At 41.2% G+C, this 22,496-nt stretch overlaps 1 protein-coding gene across 1 annotated transcript in view; it reads right to left on the bottom strand.

Moving 5' to 3' along the window:
- Positions 1 to 18,609: 18,609 nt before the first annotated feature.
- NPY2R (neuropeptide Y receptor Y2) overlaps positions 18,610 to 22,496 on the bottom strand; it is a 148,871-nt gene continuing 144,984 nt past the window's right edge. Inside the window, exon 2 of the mRNA XM_086963307.1 lies at positions 18,610 to 21,549. Coding sequence (XP_086819433.1) covers positions 20,344 to 21,510 — 1,167 coding nt within the window. The 5' untranslated portion in view covers positions 21,511 to 21,549 and the 3' untranslated portion in view covers positions 18,610 to 20,343. The remainder of the gene's footprint in view (positions 21,550 to 22,496) is intronic.

The raw sequence follows: 22,496 nt of genomic DNA, 5'->3' as shown, positions 1-22,496 counted from the left end.
TGCCTCTTTCTGCGCCTCTGTTCCTTCTTTCTGTACTTCTTTTTTTTCTGCAGCTCTCTTGCTTCTTTCTGCACCCCTTCTACCTCTTTCTGCACCCTTCTTCACTTTATCTGCACCCCTCTTGCCTCTTTCAGTACCGCTGTTCCTTCTTTCTGCACTTCTTTTGTTTCTTTCAGCAGCTCTCTTGCTTCTTTCTTCACCCTTGTTGCCTCTTTCTGCACCTCTGTTACTTCTCCTGCTTCTTTCTGTACTTCTCTCACCTCTTTCTGTACTCAAATGGGAAGTGCAAGCTGTCTAGTTTAAAGGTCTGCGTACTCTTGTGACTAAGGTGTATGTTTACTTGTATATGTATTCTCACAAGTGTTCCATATCTGAAGATGGTAGTTTAAAAAGTGGTTAGCTTCTTCAATATGTGGTTAAATGTTCTCAGTTCTGCTCTGTCATTCAGTAGCACAGGCAGACATGTCTTATGTATATAGGTATTATAGAGCCCCTCAAATATACCATTGAATACAAATGTGCCCTGTATTATGAGCAGAAAGAAATACATACACCATTTTGTACACATATTTACAGAGTATGCTATTTGAAACACAGGTATTCAACTATTTGTATGTTTATTTTTATGTAACAAGCCTATCCATAAAAGCATAGACATGCATGCATACCTTCACAAACTTGGTCAGAATTACAACAGTGATATGCTTAGGATTGCTGTTTTATATTTGGTAGGCCTAACATTCTGAGCAGTCGATTAATAGTGAACCTTCAAAAGAAAAGGGAGGTTTAAGAAATCTTGGGAGAAGGATTAGTGATTAAGCTACTTTGTATGAGTATATTGTAAGGTACAGTCAAAGTAGGCCTCTTTTGGCACCTCTGTTGGTTCTTTTTGCACTTCTCTAGCTTCTTTTTGCACCTTTCTTCCTCTTTCTGGACCTCTATTGCCTCTTTCTGCACTTCTTTGCTTCTTTCTGCACTGTTCTTCTTCTTTCTGCACATGTCCTACCTATGTCGGCATATTTAGAAATTAGCATTTAAAAAACCTTAGAACTTCACTGAAATAACCAGAGGTTTCAGAGACCTTCTAGTTAGGAAGTGGCATTTGATTTTATTTTTAAATTCACTGTAAAAACCAGAGGTTTCAGGGACGTTATAGTTAAGAATTAGCATTTAAAAACTTTAGAAATTCACTGAAAAAAACAGAGGTTTCAGGGACGTTAGAGTTAGGCTGACCTTTAACTTGTACAAAACCAGAGAAATTTGGCCGTTCTAGTTAGCTGAGCTAACTATAACTTGCGCCCCTGCAATGCACTGCTGATGACATCTCATAATACATCACTCATTACATGGTCAGTGACATCACTGATGACATCTCAAATAACATCACTGATTACATCCTCCAGTGATGAAGTGTTTCTAAATAGTTTAAGAATGTTGTGTATAAATACGCCATGTATTGAAAAATGAGTGGGTTTATGAGTGTGTGAATGGATGATTTAGTAGGTGCGTGACTGACTGTATAGTTGAGTGATTAAACGTGTCTTAGTGAATGCATGGGAGAATGACCAATCTGTGTGAATGTCTGTATCCCTCTGTCAGTCGGTGTGTAAGTGGCAGTATGGGTGCTTAGTAGTTGCATGAGTGTGTATATGGGTAAGTGACTGGTTGTCTGAGTACCTGCATGGGTGTCTGAGTGTATATATGGGTCGGTGGGTGGGGTGTGTGATTCCCTGCAAGGATGTGTGAGTATGTTTCAGTGAGTGTATGGGTTCATTAGTACTTGTGTGGGGGACTGTATGGGTTCATGAGTGCCTCTGAGAGAGGCTGTATAGGTGTGTGAGTGTGTGTATTGTTGTGTCGGTGAGTGAGTGGATGTCTCAGTGGTATATGTATGAGTAACTACATATGTGAAAGGCAGTATATGTGAGTGTTGGAGTATAAAAGTACAATGTGTGAGATAATGATTGACTGATTGTGAGAATGGCTGTATGGAAAAGTGTGTGCTTGTGTGAATGATTGTATAAAAGAGTATCTATGTTTTAGTATCTGTATGAATAAGTGAGGTGGTGTATGTGTATAACTATATATGATAGCATATATCAATGGCTGTACAGATGAGTGATTGTGTGAATGAGTAACTGTATGGGTTAGTGAGTGGATGTGAGTGTAGACCTATGAATCAGCAAGTGGGTATGTACTAACTAGTATTCTATGGTATTGAGATTGGTAGCCTGTATTTCATAGTGGGTGTATGAAAGGTTATATTAGGGTGTAACGAGGTGCATCCGAGATTAAGTGGATCATGTCATCAGTGATGTCATCAGTAATTTCATTTGAGATGTCATGAGTGGTGTAATTTGTTACATCATCAGCAGTCCAATGCGGGGGCGGCGAGTTATAGTTAGCTCAGCTGCCTATAACGGCTGAATTTCTCTGGTTTTGTATGAATGAAATGTCAGCCTAATTCTAACGCCCCCGTAACCTCTGTTTTTTTCTCTGTGAAAAAATACATATATATACATTTGATAATCTATTGTGAATACTACACAATTAACATGTTAATTTAGAAAACACATATATTCTTCATACACATTAACATATATATATTTTCATACCAAATACCAAATAGAATTGATATTTGCTATTTGTATTATCCCACAAATCACTCAGCCTACAGCAGGTGTTTACAACCCATTGATTGTGAGCTACCAGTAGTTCCCAGACACTTCAGAGCAGCACACAGCCTTGAGTTAATATTTAAAATAGCACAAGGTCATAATTTCCTTTAAATGTTAAGGGAAGGCAGTGTTCATTTTATATTATTTTCACCAGGCTGCAGATCTCAGGGCCTGATAATGAGCAGTACACAGCCAGATGTATAAACCAGTTTCGAGCTGGATCACAGAGGTGAACAACTGAAGCACTGAGGAGGTATGTATCTCTGAAATACAAGTCCTGGTCAACTCAGTATTGGAGATGTGAAGACAATAATGTTTCTGAATGATTTTGGGAGAAAATTAAAATGAAAAGTTACATTAACGAGTAATGTAACTCTTCATTTCAATGTTCTCCCATTTAAAAGTGTCACATTTACAAACTGCAGGCCCCTCACTTCAGTGGCCAGTAGACCCTGTGCCATAAGTATAATGGAAAAATGCAGTCATTTTTTAAAAAGAGAGAAAATGAAAGTGATGAAAAATGTTCCATAACTTTATAACATAACTTTATGGCTGAATATTATTTAAATTTCTCCCATTTAAAAATATTGTCTGTTTGTGTTATTCATATAACGGTAAGCAAAAAGGGGGGGATGCACAGCTGTTTTTTCGAAGTTTTAGTTGTGTTATCTGGAGAAAAATTAAAGGCAAGTGGGGTGCTCCAGCCAGGTGGCGTGTCCGTCCTAAACACATCAGTAGAATGAATACAGTTCAAGCACCACTATTAGGTAATAGTGGCATTCCTGTCATGTGGGCACGCCTTAGGTTCTCGTGAAACAGGATTTTACGATATGTAGACGTTATCAACCGATTTTGTTAACATGCTCTTAGTGCTATATCTTTATGTTTATGTTATTGAGCTCCCAGATGAAGGGTATATGACCCGAAATGCATTGGAGCATTTGAAATTTGATGGATTTAAAGAATGTTTATCATATCAATTGAATACTATTTGGAATTGAAAGTTTATCATGAAGAATAATTATGACATTTGAATAAATTATGCTACCAACTTTCATGGAATCCTGTTTCACGAGAACCTAAGGTGTGCCCACATGACAGGGATGCCACTATTACCTAATAGTGGGGCTTGAACTGTATTCATTCATATAACTGTGCCACATATGGCGAAAGGTCAGTATGTACAGACACATGCCCGCACCTGTACAAATATGTCTCATTCATACGCACACATGTTAATACAGCCGCCAAAGGCTGCGCTCTCACTGACACACATGGCAGCCCTTTCATAGTACCCCAAGTCATAGTATGTTGTTCAAACAATAGTATCTGGCTCTTTGGACATTAGCCTTAAAGTCAATGAAGCTGGGTGTGTCACCCAAAACAGCATTCTCACACACAAGTACACCTACACCAAAAACAACGACAATCAAACACAAATGCAAACACTCGCCCAAACACCAAGCACCTGCCAAACCACACTCATCCATACACAACACACTACAAAACATACAGACAATCATACCATAATGACACCAACCACCTCAACAGCTCAACAGCTCACTCATCCAACCCAACACACTCCCACACAAGCACACCTACACTCAAAACAACACCCACCAAACACACACTTACACACTCACCCGAACCCCAAACACCTGCAAAAAACACACACCCAAACCTACACAACATACATCAGACCCACATGCACCTTCAAAACATACAGACGCATGCACATCACCAACTTTCTCTACATCACAAATCTAATCCTCTCCCACCCCTCCTACCCGTACTCCTCCTCCAGATTTCACATTTTACCTGCCCCACTCCCCTGTCGAACCTAAATGCACACCTTCCAAGAAAATTGCTTGCGGTACCTGCTCTGTGCCTTCTAGATACTCCTTCCTGAGGAGGTCACACATTGGCAGTCTGTTTAGGGGGCAAGTTCTGTGTGACAATCCCACAGGCTTTTGCTGTTTATCGTGTTTTTCCTCCCATCATGATTTTCTTAAGAAGTATCTCATTTACTAATAAAAAAACTTTAGGGCATATTTACAGTGAAGTGATGGAGTGCGGCGTTAGGCTTCCTGGCTTAATGCCGCACTCCACCACTTGGTCCTTTTATACCACACAGGGGCGCAAAAGAGGGCGGTACAAGTCCAAGAAGTAGATTTTAGGTACATATAAGGTCATACAGAAAATGCACAGTCAACAAGTGGGAGGAGCTAACAGTTGCTAATTCTGGTGAACACATCCAGACATTTACGGACTAACAGCAGCTGCATGGACAGCTGCAAGCTCAACTGAGCATGTGCAAAGTGGAAGAGGCTAAATATAACCTGTCTCTAGGCCGATTTCAAGAGCAGACAACAGCAAGGTAGGACAGAGCACATGGCGCGCATGTGGGAGCACATGGCAAACAAAATGGCTGCCAGAAATAAGAAATGGATTCCACAAAATGGACAAGATAGCCTCTAAATACAGGATGGCTTCTGCTAATGCTAACCCAATCGCTGCAAAATTACAACAGACGGCCCTTTTAGCATTAGCTGAAGACATTCGTTCATCTGGGGTAATCTAGATATGCATCCTGTACATCAATGCTCATCAGTTCAGTGACCTCTTTATTTAGCATTTGTTGGGCTTTCATTTGTGCAACATTTCTTTTAGCAGGTGTACAAGCAGTGATGCAAATAGAGCAAAGCATGGGACCACATTGTATACATATACAGTATGTAAATAGTATCACCAATAGTATACATAGCATAGTCAGTAGCTTCCAGCCCCAAGTAATAAAGAGTGTCCACAACCAGTTCGAAAAAGTCCATGTACCAGTCTCTGGGTGAATCTCAGCAGCAATCTTATGTAGTTTAGAGATTGCATCATATACTAAATGCGAGTGATCCGGAATGAAAACACAGCAGCTGCTGCCGATGATACGACATGCACCACTTCGGTCAGCCAAAATCACATCAAGTACCATACGATTTTGGAGTGCTACAATCCTCACAACTTGTAGCTCTTCTGTAATGTTCCCAAGTGCCATTGCTTTCTGATTGGTAACAGCTTCCACAACACAAGTCAATCGCCTTATCTTTCTGCTGTTCAAAGCAGCACCCACAAAAAAGAAGAAACCCAAGTTAAAGTCGACATATTGTTGCAAAGCAGTGTCAGTTTGGTCAACTTCATCCATACTTATTGTCCTCTTATTTCTGTTATTGGAAATGTCATTGTATAACTTGAAGTTGAGATGATATGATGCAGGTGCCAGAAACACAGTGGGCAACAGAAGGGACACGTTGCAGACCCCAGACCACCCCACAGGTAGTTGGTAGTATCACTTATTACCACAAAATAAGTATGTATTATGCGAAGACGTAAAACTGCTGTTATTGGTACCTTCATTTGTCAGAATTACAGTACATTCACTTCTCCCCACTGGAATTCTCCCAACACTACTAATACATAAGTCAGCTTTAGCTCTTATCACAGAAATCACAAAAGATCTTTTGTTCTTCATGGTCCTTGTATTTGTGAAGACGTGTGGCATAGAAGTATTGTCAGTTTGGTACTCCTCCCATTCCCATTTTGTTCCTCTAGATTGATGGTAACCATTCTCATCAGGATAACATTCTTTATTAAGGTGATAATTCATCTGTCTTACTGTCATCTCTGTAATGTTGGCCCTTTCAGAGGCAAACAAAAGCGCAAACCAGGCTTGACAAGAACCGTTATGAGAGAACGGAAGAGGAATAAAAGGTGTTCCTCCTTTCTTTTGGTGCGCAGGTATCATCCTACACACCCAGCAGTCAGTAGTATTCGTGGCATTATGTGTATGATGCAACATCTGGATAAATGTGTTGTTTAGGTTGGATTGTCGATGCTTCTGCTCATGATAGGGAAGAGTGAAATAGTGATGCTCAACTGGTGCAGAAGTAGTGGTAATCAGCAATTGTCGAGCAGGAGCCACTTTCTCAACAAACCAAGTTATTGCTGGCATAGCCACCATAGCGACAACAAAACCTGTAGCACAAATGATTTTCTTATTGCAGATCTTAGCAACTTTTGATCTTTCAGCAGACAGGAATATTTTGTTGTAACAAAAAAACATTTGTTGGAGCTCTTATCCCTGGGCAGCCGTTGATTTCTTCACCAAGGGTCAAGCAGGGTGTCACTTTGCAAGACTGATCCCCCCCTTGCCTCATCGGCACTCCGTTTCACCAACCCAGGGCGGTAGCTCAACCAGTCCTTTTTGACAATGCAGGCTCTTTCCTTGGTCTCAGTTAGTATCGCAATGCTCCACAAATCGTGTGGTCCGGGAGACTCCCTCAGATTAGTCAGGTGAGATAGCGTGGCCCTTCTCCGTTTCCAAGATCTCTCGATGATCAGTCAGCACAGCAGGTTTCACCAAGGCAGGCGACACTCGCTTACAGTGAGTGCTATGGACCCAGTTCTTCCTGTTCGTCACTCGAACTGCTGGGCTCGTCGCAAGGAACACTTGCTCTGGTCCTTGCCACCTCGGCTCTAAACTGTTCGACCGCTCAAAGACCTTGACCATCATATGGTCTCCAGGACGGAATTCTGGGCCACACCTGTAGATCTGTCTGAGAGAGCTTCTCGAACCTGTTGATGAATAGAGATCAAACTGTTGGTTAACTGTGCCAAATATTCATTCATCAGAACACATGGCACTTCATGTACAGGGCGTGACTTAGGAACTCCCCAAATGTTCATCGGTGTCCCAAATACTACTACATATGGTGGAAGTCCAGATCATGAATGTGGCATCGATCTTATGGACAACAATGCCAAGGGTAGTGCGTCTGGCCATTTCAAAGACGTGGAAGCAAGTATTTTCGCTAATTTCAGCTTTAGTGTAGCGTTTTACCTCTCCACTAATCCTGCTGATTGCGGGTGGGAGACTGCATGGAATTTTTGTTTGATCCCTAATCCTTTCAGGACATGCTCAACAACTTGCCCAATAAAATGAGGTCCGTTGTCACTCCACAAAAGTTTGCAAACACCATATCTAGGGAAAAACTCCTTTAGAAGCACCTTCGCATTTACTGAAGGCACATACCTAGGACATACTTTAAGTTATTGCAGCGTTCAAGTTAGATGTAATTCATATGCAAAACTTCAAAAGATGCAGTCGGTGTAGCAAACCCTCCTGTAGGAGTTCGTGTTCCTTTACTAGGATTATACTGCCAACAGATCAAACAGGCCTGTAGTATTCTTTTAGCTGTACTGGCAATCTCTGGATGCTCCCAGACTTGTGTGAGCAATTTCGTAATTGCTAGAGCTCCGACATGTGCCGGTCCATGTGCCATTTGAACCATGGGCTGTAAATAAGCAGCAGGCAATTTCCACTTATCCATTTCTTTGGTACGCCAACACCCCTTATCGTCTAACATTCCTTCTTTAGACCATTGTTCCAGCTCTTTCACAGAGGCAGATCTCAGTATATCTAATACTTCTTCTCTAGCATCATGCCAATGTTCAGCTTGTGATTTCACTACGTACATGGATGTAGTGCTTCGTTGCATTGCAGTCTCACGAGCTACACGATCTGCAAAGGCGTTGCCTTGTCCTATCTTATCAATGACTTTCTTGTTGGCGCTACACTTAATAATAACAATTTTCTGTGGCTATGTAAGGGCAGTCAAAAGATTATGCACTAGTTCGCCGTGCATTATCTGCATCCCGTGGGATGTAAGAAAGCCTCTTTCCTTCCAGAGTAGGCCAAACTCATGGGCCACTCCAAAAGCATAGTGGCTATCTGTATAGATGTTCACACGCAAGTCAGTGCTAAGTTTACACGATCGTGTTAAAGCTATTAGCTCAGCTGCTTGAACCAACTTCTGTGGTATGCGAGCTGTCTCCACTACTGTCTTAAGTGTCGTAATTGCATATGCAGCTGAGGTAGTACCATCTGGTAACTTCAAACAGAACCCATCAACCCACAGTTCCCCATCTACATCTGAAAGAGGCGTATCTTGCAAGTCGACGCAACCCTTTGTCTGTTCCTCAGTAAGGAAGATACAATCATGAGATTCTTGTGACTGAGCCTGAGTCGCTCGATATGGCAACAAAGTAGCTGGGTTCAGTGTCGCACATCTCTTTAAAGCAATGTGAGGGGCCAACAGTGTCAACTTGCATCCTGTGAAACGAGCACTAGTCAAATGTTGCGTCTTGGTCTGATTCAAAAGCGCATCTATTGCATGGGGTACTAGTACCAACAGTTTGTGACAAAACTATCCCTTCACTCTGACGTATGGTCACAGCTGTTGCTGCAACTGAACGGAAGCACCCAGTCAATGCTCGAGCAACAGGATCAAGAACTGCTGAAAAATATGCACAGGGACGCTGCTTTTCACCGTGTGCCTGTACGAAAACTGACAATGCACACCCATCTTTCTCATGTACATAGAGTGTTAAAGCCTTTGTGTAATCTGGAGTGCATAACACTGGTGCCGAACAAAGAGCATGTCGTAACTGACGAAAAGCATCCTGGCATTCATCTGTCCATGGAAGGGGCATTGGAGTGTCTTTAGTCAAAAGCGCTAGCAGGGGTTTAACAATGTGTGAAAATCCTAATATCCATTGCCTGCAGAACGAAGTCAAACCAATGAATGCACGGACATCTTTCTGAGAAGAAGGTACTGGTGTATCTAAAATTGCTTTAATACGATCTGATGTAAGTGCATGGCCCTCCTTAGACAGAAGGTGACCTAAATAGGTTACCTCCGGTCTACAATATTGCAATTTCTTCCATGACACTTTATGGTTGTGTGTAGCTAGAAAAGAAAGTAGAGACAAAGTAAATTTTTCACACTGCTCAGGCGTATCTGCTGCCAACAAGATGTCCTCGACATATTGTATGACAGCCACTCCTTCAGACAAAGTAAAGGAATCAAGTTGTCGTTTCAACGCTTGACTATAAATGCTTGGACTCTCAGTGTACCCTTGAGGAATTCTACAAAATCTGTACGATTTATTATTCAAAGTGTAACCGAACAAATATCGGCTATCAGGATGAATAGGAATCGAGAAGAAAGCATTCTTCAAGTCAATCATAGAAAATGTAGTTGCTGTTGGAGGAACTAGGGTGAGCAATGTTGTTATGTCCGAAACCACAGGGTACTGCGGTACTACAATCTTGTTGACTTCTCGCAAATCAATGATGAATCCATAAATCCTAGTGTCAGTATCTTTTTTCAAGATAGGAAGAATAGGACTGTTGCAAACATTGTAAGGAACTTCCTCCACAACCCCCACTTTAATCAAATCATAGACAATTCATATAAGTGCTTCTTCGCCTTCTTGAGAAATTTTATTTTGAGGCAATCGTGGCAATGGAGCACCCTCTTTGACACTAATATGCACTGGTTAGATAACCATTTGCTCTACATCCGTGTCTGAAGTAGCCCACAAAGTACTAGGGAGTGAAGCTAATGAAATGTCCTCTTTTACAATGCAGGATCTCTCCATTATAGGATAGTTGTCATTCAAAATAACCCATACTCCTTCTGGAGAACATCGTATCGTTGCCCTGAAATGCTTGAGCATATCAAGTTCCACAATATTATTTGGTCTTTTCGGAGAAAGCAAAAATGGACATGGAGCAGTAAATTTATCAACATGAAATGCAAGCGGTTGTAATAATGGGCTGTGGGAAGGTGTTCCATCGGAACCTATCAATGTAATAGTTAAGCCAGACAGGGGACTCCCTGGAACCAAGTGTTTAGATAAGGTGCTACGAGTAGCTCCTGTATCAACCAAAAACTGATCAGTAGAACCCAAAACATGTGCTGTAACATAGGGACCCTTCTGATCTACTGGAACTTCAACTGATTCCTTACCCCATCCTATGCAATCCTATGCATAAACAGAATCTTTCAAATCAGACGGCACATAATCAGACATTTGTTATTGATTTCGTCTATCAAAAGTGTTAAACCCATCCTGTCCACGTGTATTATCATCAAACCTAGCATGATCATCCATGCTTCCTCTGGGCTCTAAATATCCTGAAAGATTTCTCATTTGTCCCTGACCACGTGGATACTGCTGAGCACGTAGTGCCGGACAATCAGAAGCCCAATGTCCAAATTTCTTACAATATGCACACTGGTCAACAGACAAATTCGAACGAGCATAAGAAGAAAAGGACGAACCATAAGATCCACGTCCACCTCTATCATTGCCTCTAGAAGGCGGACCATAAGCCTAAGCCAACATAACTTTCGTTTTTAATTCTTTAGTCTTTTAATCCTCATTGCCTTTTGCTTCTAATTCCTGTCGTTCGGAATACTGAGCCATAGTTAAAAGAGAAACTGGAGAAGAGGTAGTCCATGAACTCACGCTGGTCTTTAGGCGACTGGCTATTGCTGGCAACAGGTTTGTGACATATTTATCGATGAACAGATGCCTGCCCGTGTCATCGGTCAATGACATGCCACTAAAATCGTGAAATGCCTCTTCATAGCGCGTGAAGAAGTCAGAAACCGATTCATCTGTCTTTTGCTTACACTACGCTAATACAGTCCAATCTATCTTTTTTGGGGGAATAATCATTTTTAACTTTACTATAATAGCTGCTGGAAGATCTAATATTAACTGACATGGTTTCTGTGTGGGTTCTCTTTCTTCATCTAATTGTTCTAAATCTTTCCATAATGCCCCAAAAGTCCCACGATCATCAACTTTACGCACAGTTCTCCACATATCAGGGGGTAATATCAAACCGAAAAACAGGTCAATATCTGGTAAAGTCATAGTACAAGAGCTAATAGCACCCTCAACTTCCTCATAAAAGGCTGCTGGATTTTTTCGTGGATCAGGTAATGCAGTTTTAAGGCCCATAACATCCGCTCTATTCCAAGGAGTGTAAACCCAATTATGAATAACTTAACCCTTTGCATCAGTATAAGCCTTATCATCACTTATACCCGCTCCTTTAGGAGGAACATACAAAGGTGCGGCTTCCCGCATAGGTTTCGCATAAACTATCAAAGTCTTATCTGTTCCGAAGATAGAAGCTTGGGCCACGCCGGTCTGAGATGTTTGTGCAGCTGCTTCTGCTGCCTTTTTCTCTTCCCGCAAACGGACTGTCTCAACACCTAATTTAACCAAACGTCTGATTGAGTCAGCCACCTGAGAAAAGACAAAAAGACCATCACGCATTTGCTTACAATCATTTGCTATATCAACAGGCTCCAAATCGTCAGAATGTTTCCTAAACCGTTCAACAACTTCTGCGGCAAACACCTCTGTAAAATATACTTGCTTCCCTTCCTGCCAATCCTTCATGTCATCTAAAAGTTCAGAAGCAGGAGCAATATTACGGGCGGCTTTACGAGCAGCAGATCTAAGTTGAGACGCATGCTCAGCGGACAACATAGAACGAGTTTCCAGTGCTTTCTCCTGGTCTGCAGGAGAGTCCTCATCTGAGTTATAAGGAGCAGAAGGAATAGTATACGGAGGTGGAGAACGATCTAACAAAAGAGAATCATCTTGGGGTTTATTAAGAATAGGATAAAGAGATCTACGAACAGCGTATTGGCCATTTACCTGTGAATGACGCTCCCTATCATCTGTCTCTTTAAGTTCTTTCATTTCTTTATTTTTCATTTCCAATGCTTTTGCATGAATGCTTTTACGCTGTTCTTTTTCAATCAAGGCTTGCTCACGCTTCATTCGCTCACGCACTTCTTTCTCCCACATTCGTACACAGTCAAACGTGTCTTGTCTAGCCTTTCGCTTAAACATTTGTTGTTCTACATACTGAATCTTTTGCAAATCAAATGACCCATGCATAGACCAACGCAACTCAGGATCCTTACGAGTATATTTATTCCATAACGTGCTGTCCATTATAGAAGAAATACCATATTTAGTATACATGTCTCTATTAGGCGTCCCCTCCTTCATCGAGTCTCAAATTGGTACCACTACAAAAGCAACACATCCTACGAAGTGTGCTAGAAACAGGCATGCCAAAAATAGTGCAGAATATGCAGTATTATAACTAAAGTAGCACTCAAGGTATTGCAGTACGTTGTGCCGTTCAATTCAATTCAAAAACAGAGAAAATTCTCCTCATTACCTGCGTATATAAATTGCAATTCATATATCAATCCCATACAAATCAAAAGTTGGACAAGACAAATTCCAAAATTCCAAAGCCACAGTAAGTGTTACTAAACTACCTTACCAATCCCAGGCATCAAAAACCAACAGCAAGTGCCTCATAATGACTCTTACCAATCACTTGGTGTCCAGATCCCAACTGCCAAGTTTTCAAATCGACCAAATGATCACTGCACGGCGAATCAACAGAAGAGATCTCAGTCGAGGACCAGCACCACCTGGAGGATCAGATCAGAAAGAGAGGAAAAACGCTGTGGTTGCCAAGACACGGGTCTCCTCGGGCAGTGATCATCTAATGCTTCCAATCCTCCGTTTAACCACTCCTTCGGGCATCCGAGTCGCCGAGGAGCCCCACGTGTCGGGCGCCAGTTTGCAAGTGGTGAGACTCAGCAAGGCCTACCAGTGCAAGGGGTTCGCCCTTCTCTGCACAAGTTCTCAGACCAATAGGATAGAAGTTGGCACAGAAACTGGAATAGAAAATACAAAGTTTATTAACCTCATGAGGTGGAACTACATTCAGACAACACCCTTCGGCAATGTATGAAGTAGCACACTGAATGGAAGGAGCTTGGTCCTTTTATCCCCAAACAGGGGCTCAAAAGAAGGCAGTACACGTGCAAGAAGTAGGTTTCAAGTACATATAAGGTCATGCAGAAAATGCACAGTAAACAAGTGGGAGGAGCTAACAGTTGCTAATTCCGGTGAACACATCCTGACATTTACGGACTAACAGCAACTGCATGGACAGCTGCAAGCTCAACTGAGCATGTGCAAAGTGGAAGAGGCTAAATATAACCTGTCTCTAGGCAGATTTCAAGAGCAGCCAACAGCAAGGTAGGACAGAGCACATGGCACGCACGTGGTAGCACATGGCAAACAAAATGGCTGCCAGAAATGAGAAATGGATTCCACAAAATGGAGAAGATAGCCTCTAAATACAGGATGGCTTCTGCTAAATCTAACCCTATCGCTGCCAAATTACAACAATCCGGTTCATGCCAAAACCGGAATAAGGAAAGGTGAGTTTCTCCCTTATGTCCCTTCGAAACTACTAACTCAGTTGTGGAGGTTTCCCTGCCAGGCTTACCTCAGTGGGAAGGCACTTCCTGATTGGCTCGGTGTAAATCTAGGCTTGACTCCCTCAGACAGTTGCTTTTGCCAATGGCGCCGGCGATGCGGGTGGGAAAATCTGGCGGAAAAGCGGCAGTGGGACAGACTATCGTCCTTGGACCCTCCAGAATTTACATTTAGTGGGCAGAGTGATGGCTGGTGGTGAATCTGACAGAGAAACAAAGGATGGCGGGACCATGTCTGTCAAGATCTAAATTTGGCCCTATATCATGTATGCCATGGGATACAGGTAAGCCATAGTGTATAAGTAAGTTGTAGTATTCTCATGTTCTACTACCTTTTGGCTTTTGCTGTGTGCTATTTGATACTTGTTATTTGACCTGCAGTGATTATGTTAATCGGCATGCTGCAATTTATGTAATCCATGAAATTAACTTCCATTTGTTGTAGATAATTATCGCTCTTTGTGATGGCATCAGCTCTATGTTACTGTCCTCTATACTGCTCTAAAAAGGCCACCGCTTCTTCGGACAATAAGATCTCCTTTGTAATTTCAGTTTATTTTCTTTTTTCTCTAAGTATTATATACACTACTTCTGAAGAATGATTTTCATTAACACAGATCTTTGAAAAAGGCCAACTACTGCCTGGCGACCGGCATGATTAAAAAGGTTCGACTCTTTGGTTTAGTCCACTTTCTTTGCCACTAGATACACATCTTAAAAGCAGTGCGTAGGATTAATCTGTCTCTTGCTGATTTCTGCCTGCCGCTTGCTGGAGGACGGGACACCGCACACGGAGCTTTTTTCAAGTAAGCTGAGGGGCTTTGACTTTTTCTGCCTTGCTCGTATTCGGGGCCTCGACGGTCCCCAGAGTCCGCTCCATTTTGTAGACTCTGGTCTCCGCCGCAAGTAAGGGATATGAGGTTGTTGTACAACCTCTGACTAGTTTAGCGGCTGGCCGAGTCTCGAAGCTTGTGACTCGCTGCTATATGCGCATATGTTTTATAAATGCCTGGTGAGCGAGGTGTAGTACCTGTCTCTTTAACTTATGCACACAGGAACTCTAAGAAGAGGGATTCTCCCTGAGTTGTCTATGACCGCCTTGAAATTCTCCGTAGGGCTTCAAAACTTTTTTACCGATTTATTCGTGACAATTTGATTAGTAATTTCTCTATGACCATAATTTAAGAGGGATACTTTCTGTCCCCCTGAATATCGTTAGGATTCTTCATTTTTTCAAATGAATAACTATTACATGGCTAGTTTATATGTTGTTTTAATTAATTTAACTAATTTGTTCCAACGTTGGATTAAATAGTTTTTCATTTACTGTTTGAAATATTTGACGGCCATTGTGCGGGTACAGAAGTTTCCATTTTTTCTATTTCCCCTTTTTTTCAGTAAATAATTTACTCCTGAATGCCCTAATGTTGCTAAAATTTATATACCCTGGCAGAACACTGCTCACCTGGTATCATTAGTTGACGCCTTCGATTGATGAATTTACATTTAGTGTGTGATTTCCACAATAACAGGTATGAATAATGGTCTTAACTTTGGATCCTGTCCTTACTTATTCTATTTATGGCGGAATTTACATTTTCTGCTCCTATTTGTCTGTTCCAGGACTCCTTTGCTTCATAAACATTTTTTAAACAAACAAACATTTTATGTTGGAAAAAAGGAGTATTTTTCTTTATAGTTTTCTAAACTTCACTTTTTTAACTCTGTACACTTGGTGTAAGTCCTGGGGTTATTGGTTCTATTCTTTCTTCCCCGTTTCTTGTTTAAAAAACTTACTTTGATTATCTCACTAATTCAAAGATTCTTGAGCACACAATCGGTGATGATAAGGCCTGAACAGTTTAAAATTGATTTGTTTTATCATTCATAAATCCTGTGTACGTGTTTTCATGTTTTAGAAAACTTTATTAAGTGGTCGCTTTTCACTCTTGAAGTTTATTGTCCTGATGATGACCCTCTAAACAACTTTGGGTTGAAACGCCGTTGACGCTTTCAACGTGGCCTAAATTTCAGAGGACACCATTGTTTGATTGTGTATTGTGTTAATTGTTGTATGAATATTTTCCCCTGCCAATGTGTTTTTTGATTTTTTCAAATGTTATGTGCTGTTTTATGTATAGCACAAGTGTAATTGTTTGAGCGCCCTTTACTTGTCATTAAAATTATTTATATTTTGTACATGGGTATCTGTGATATGTTTATATTAGGTCTTTCTTTTTTCTTTCTGATTTAATTCGATGGGTATTTAGTTGTATAGTGTGTGAACATAGCGCAAGAGCCACTGTTTGGAAAATAGCTATTTGATAATTAAGCATGTTCCTTAGGGCAGTAGGCATGTTTGAATATATTAATGTGCAGTATTATAAATAATTCACCTTTATGAATGATATTGAGTATTGACACGTTTATTGTGCTATAAAAAAGTAAATAAATAAATAACACAGACATCCCGGGATTTCCTTTATGAAAAGAATACTGTACTAAAAGAAAAGTTTTCTTGATCTTAATGTGATCACAGACGTCATGGTCTGCTGACTCCAGCAGGCCAACAACCTTATGAAGGCATACAGTCATAGTAAATAACAATTTGCAAGTTACTTCATTAATATTCATGAGGTAAGTTAAATTGTGTCCCACTCCAAATGGGAATTTTGCAAACTGATTTATTATGTCTCCTATTCAAGAATATTGTTGATTCACAGATTAGACCCATGTTCATATGTGTGTGCATTGTATAAACAGGAAAAAAAAGCAAGAGATACATGAAAAGCAGTAATGACCTTGCACTGAAGTGATGACAGAAAGGAAAAAACTCCAGTAATCCTGCCAGTTCAGTTAGATGATTTTGTGAATGCCCCTTGCAGGGCACCACCTCAAAGCTCTGTTTTAAAGAAGTTCACAGAGATTTGGAGGAGCGCAGTGTTGTACGTCAGAATACTGTAGTCAAAAATACCATCTGGAATAAATACTGTGCCCTAAATATCTCTGAACAAATACCAGGTGTAACATCCATTAACTCGCTATGGGGAAATAATTTTGTAAACGATATTGAGGGCACAATATGCATATCAGACAATATTTTGACAACGATTCTCTGGTTCCAGGTTGTTTGCAAACATTGTGTGTGTGTGTGTGTGTGGGGGGGGGTTACAGACCGCATTTGCAGGAAATGGAAGTTGACATCACAGGGAATGCAGGGAAAGGTGAGAGCCATCGCTGGGTAGCTTTGAGAAGCCAGGAATAGGCTGATGGTACAATTGTTTAGTTTTGTCTTGTAGGTGCATTTCAATAGTGCTTCATACCCTGAGGAAGAACTAAAGTGTGTGTTTGTCTTGTAAACTATTTTAGTGACCTTTTGGTGTCATACATGCAGTCCAGGGTTGTGCTATTTTTCATGTTTTGTTATTGCACCGATGTGTGTACTTGATGTTAAATGTAAGACATGCTGCTTATGCAACAATTTATTTTGCATGGATGTATAGAAAGTGCCTGAGTGTAGATTGGACAATTTGGGAGGGCTTTTAGTGTAGTGCATGCTAGTCAGAGACTGTAAGGTAAAGACCTCATGACACCCTTACATATGGGTGTAGGGAAAAAGTGTGAGAAAGTACACGATTGTTTGTGCCTGCTGACACCTACCATCTTTGTAGAGGTCGGTATCACAGTTTACTCCACATTGACTGGGCATATGAAGTGTCCAGATATGTACGGCCATCCTTGAAGGGTGAAATCTTGGTTTAAATGATATATATGCCCTGGAGTTCAAAAGTCCTGGAAGAGGAGAAACACACATGAATAGGCATTATGAAAACAGCAATGTTACATGCTCCAAATAGTCCACCCTGAATTGGTAGAGTGCAATCCTTAGGAATGGGCGTTTTTTTCAATCAGCTATAGGGTAGGCTAATCCAGATCCACCATTGAGCAACAGAGGAAATTTAAATTTTATGACCAACCACAATATATGTCTGAGGAGTACACCAAGCAGTGACAGGGAGCAACATATAGGATTGCTTGCTGTACGTGAGGAGTTCACCCATTCGTTACATTGAATAAACCTAAGTGCTTAATGCAATGACCATAGTATATGCTCAGAGGTGTCCACACAGGAATGGCAGAGAAGCATCCCATAAGAGTGGGCATTGTGCAACCTGCATAGCTATTTGATCTAGAAAGTCCACCCTAGAATTTCAGAGCGAACAGACATAGTGTCTGAAGAAAACTCACAAGAACAGCATAGGAGTACTCAAGGAATCCATAGACACCACACATACGTGTATCTGTAGGTCCACCTAGGAAAGGTGATAGCACGACCCATCAGTGTGAATGGTGTTAAAAAAAAAACATTGAAAGGTAGCGTTATGTGATTATGTAGAAGAAAGCAGTTGTTTTTAACGTATGAAAATAACAGATTAAAACATTGGAGAGTGCATACCTTCCTTTTGATAGGGGTAGATGTGGGTGTATTTTTAGTCTAATGCTTAAATCATGGAATATAATTAATTTAGTGGTTCAATTTCTCATGTTCTCTCTGTTTTATCTTGTTCAAACAATCTGTTTCATTAGTCTTAGCATATCCAAATTGAAATGTGATTTAACAACAGCCCAGTCCTATCCTTAATACGTGTTCACTGCAGCATAGACACCTGCACAGTGGAAAGTGAAGAAAATATGTACATACATTTTTTTGACCGCTTTATTTTTAAACTGTCTCCACCATGGGTTACAATATCTTAGTCTATTGCTACTCATGTAGCCGATAATGTTTGTTGTTGCTATTCACGGTTTTCACCAGACGATGCCCAAATACCATGATTTTACCATGCAGTATGGAGAAATATTTGCAAATATAAACAGAGCAAACAAGGTTGTGAATAGATAACACCTACAAAAACATAATATTTATTAAAACAAATGTAGTGTATAATTTCCTGAAGCCATGGGGTCAAATATAGAACTAATAGTCGGCGCAGAATCAATAGTAAAATCACTACTTTAACCAAATAAACGCTGGGCAATTCCTCTTAGTAAAACCTGACCTGTGCTATAAATGTGTTGCTGAATATGAAAGAGTATTCGAATTCTTACAGGCATCCAGGATAGGGTAAGTGCTAAATTACCTTGTTTGGGTTTAAAACCGATTACATGTAAGAAGGTTACTCAAAGCTGCAGTAGCATTTGTTAGCGCTGATTATTTTTGGACAAAAATGTAAATCGTAATTTTCTCTCAGGTGTAGTCTTGCATTCCGTGGTAGACCCTGAATGTGGGGCAATAGACTGAGCAAGCGAGAAGTGCCGATTAAGTAGGTGGTTTTCCAGCTAAAGAATGTGCTTTTCTTTTGAGGTGTGCATGAGTTTATAGGAAAAATGGAGAACAGCACTCCCATGAGGGAATTCGCCTGCCAACTTTGTGACAGTTATCAGGGCTACAGTGCCTAAGGTAGCTGCTCAGATATTCATACTCGCTAACGAGTGCTTGGCAGCTTTCCGGAGAAGAAATACAGTGTGCGGCAAAATGAAGCACTGGCTTTCGATTAATAAAAAAAGCGCCTTAAAATACTGACTGCCTAAATCTGTGAGAATAGTTGGCTGGTGCGCGGTTGGGAACTGTTTTTGCTAATTTCACCTGAGGATTGAATAATTACCAAATACAAATGGGGTATGCGTGACTCATAAGACCACGGTAAGTTTGTAAGCACGAGGCAAAAATACTCAAGTTATTAGTGCTTAATTTGTAAAAACAAACAAAAAAACTTCAATGGCTCAAAGTTTTTCTTGGGGTTCAGCCATCGGCAGGCACTGCCGACAGCCGAAGATGCTGAATACAAGTCTGTGTAGTTTTGATCCAAGGTTAAGTCTTTTTCTTCCACTACCCAACATTCCCATTCTCCTTATATCACTCTTGTAGTATCTTTCTTATGGTTGCTTTCTCCCTATGTCATTGTTTTTCTATTTTTCCTTCCTCTTCTTTATCCGTTTTTTGCCTTTCCTTATGTTGCTCTAGGTTAAAGTCTTGGGGCGAATAATAAGTCCTGATTCCCAAGGATCAGTGACAGGGTTCACCACCAGCAACTCTGAGAACAAGTTAAACAGTGTATTTTCTGCAACGGGATTTGCAAGTAAAATTAGGCAGACATGTTCAATGCAACCGAGTATCTAGAACCCGACCTGGAAACTGTGCATGTAGTTTGGGTTATTGACCTTTTGCAATTGAAGATGATTAGGTTCCTCACAAGCAGAGATGTCACCCAAATTCTGACCACATACACATATATAGGCCTGTATACCTCATGTGCAAGCATTGCAAATTGTGTTAGCTGGCGTTCCCCGGTGTCAGCTTGAAAATAAATTTATATGGGTGCTTGTAGCAAATTGTTTGTGCTTAATTTTACTTTACAAGCTGTTAAAATGGCTCCCTAAACTTTGGTGGGTTGTGTGATAGTCCCTGGGCAGTTGGAATAATTGCAGTTGTTTTCTTTGACTTCCAATTGTTTCTTCTTGGCTTGAAGTGCCACTGAAATTTCAGGGTGGTTAGAGTCCATCCTTGGCTTACATTTGAAAGCTGTTAGGAAAGCAGTTCTGTAGTTGTTGTTCATCCAGCCATATAGGATGGGATTAGCAAATGCAGAACACATAGCGATGACATGAAAGAGTGTGTAGATAAGTTTGTACTCATTCAGGTCCAGAACATTACTGTCAATGTCACTGGCAAGCTGAAAAGCATAAAAAGGCAGCCAACTGACAGCAAAGACCACCACCACTGCCACTAACATTTTGGTTGTTTTCTTTCGGCGATGATGGTAGTTATCGTTTCCCCCACCAGGGCTAACATGATTCTTAAGCTTGGTCCATATCCTGATGTAGGCATATGAAATAATTGCCAGGGGCAGGATGTACTGAATTAGCAGCATGGAGATACTGTACATTGTGCCATAACTTACTAGCCCTACTGGCCACCTTTCAGAGCAAGCCTGAATTTTGAAATCTGATGAGATTTCAATCACTGAATATTCCCGGAAAATGGCCAGTGGGCTGGCCAGAATCGCACTAAAAGTCCATGTAATGACAATGATGATGAAACTGATTTTCTTGGAGATTTTGCTTTCCAGGTGGTAGACAATACATCTGTGTCTGTCCAAAGCGATGACCATGAGGGTTACTGTGGACACGTGGACCGCAAGACCTTGGGCGTAGGTGACTAGATGGCATAATACAGTACCAAACTTCCAGTCATCCAGTAGGGTGTACACTAATGTGAATGGCAGACATAGGGTATTCACCATCAAATCTGCTACAGCCAGATTAGCTATGAAAAAGTTGGTGACTGTGCGCATTGTTTTATATTTGATGACTACATAAATGACGAGTGAGTTTCCAATGACCCCTAAAAGGATAATTGAGCTGTAAGCAATAATGAGGACGGTCTGCACACCAACCAATTTGGTACTGTCAATGAGCTCTGGTTTGTACACTTCATTCAATGATGTAGTGGGCCCGGGTACATTGAACCATGTGCTCTGTTCAGTTTTAGTTTCTTCTGTCCTGTTTTCAACGTATCCCACGTTCACTCCAACAAGACCCATGCTGATGGTCGTCCTTTTTGCTTATTTCGTAAGAAGTACCTGAAAATACAAAAAAGTCAGAGTCATATCCTTAGTACATTCAACATAACAGAATTTAAAAGGACAGTACATACTGTATCAAATCAAATTAAATGTTACTGTAAGACTAAACGTCTTGGTTTTTCCACAGTATGGAAAACAAGCAAAATAACCTGTCTATAAAGTGCACACATTTAGTTAAAAAAATTACTTTGGTCAATGTCGTCTGTGGATGCTCTAATACATGGGTACTCATAGTACGGCCCGCAGGCCAGTGGCGGCCCGGCAAGCCTTCCCTGGCGGCCCGCGGACCAAGCAGACTGTGACATCGTACCCGTGATTCAAAAAAAGCATTTTTAAAGCGTGTGTGTAACCGGAGTGAGACTCAAAGGGGGCCGAGGTGAAAAGGGAGGACGTGGCGGCAAAGGTTTAAAGTGGGAAAAAGGTCACAGGGGCATTGATGGACTGAAGGTGAGTTGCGTAACCAAATCTTAAAATTAAAAGCGAATATTATAAAAAACAATGTTTGTTTACTTTGCCACAGGGTGCCCCGTGAAAGCTGTAAAACCCTTCTGCGCATGGCTTCGTTCGCGTAGTCAAGGCAGCGAGGGAGAGGGAGCTTGAGGGATTATTAGGTGGGGTTTGGGCGTGCAGGTGAATGGCAGTGGGAGGGATGTTTGTGAGGGAGAGCGCAAGGCCGAGCAAGGGAAAGAGAGCGGGTGTGAGGGGAACATGCGTAGGGGTGCTTGAGAGAGTGCGAGGGTGTCTATGTGGTGGAAGTGAGCGGCGGGTGAGGCTTGGAGAGTGAAAGAGTGAGGGTAAGCTTGAGGGATGAGGGGGTTGGGCATGAGGGGAGAGCAGGTGTGGATGTATGATGTGGGGAGGGTGTGGCACATGTAGATTGGTGGTTGTGGGCGAGGGTGTGTATGTTGTGAAAGTGAAGGTGAATGGATGTGAAACTGGCTGAA

This window comes from Lissotriton vulgaris, chromosome 3_1, assembly GCF_964263255.1.
Source record: "Lissotriton vulgaris chromosome 3_1, aLisVul1.2, whole genome shotgun sequence".
Lineage (NCBI taxonomy): Eukaryota > Metazoa > Chordata > Amphibia > Caudata > Salamandridae > Lissotriton > Lissotriton vulgaris.
This window is presented reverse-complemented; position numbering and strand designations above follow the sequence as displayed.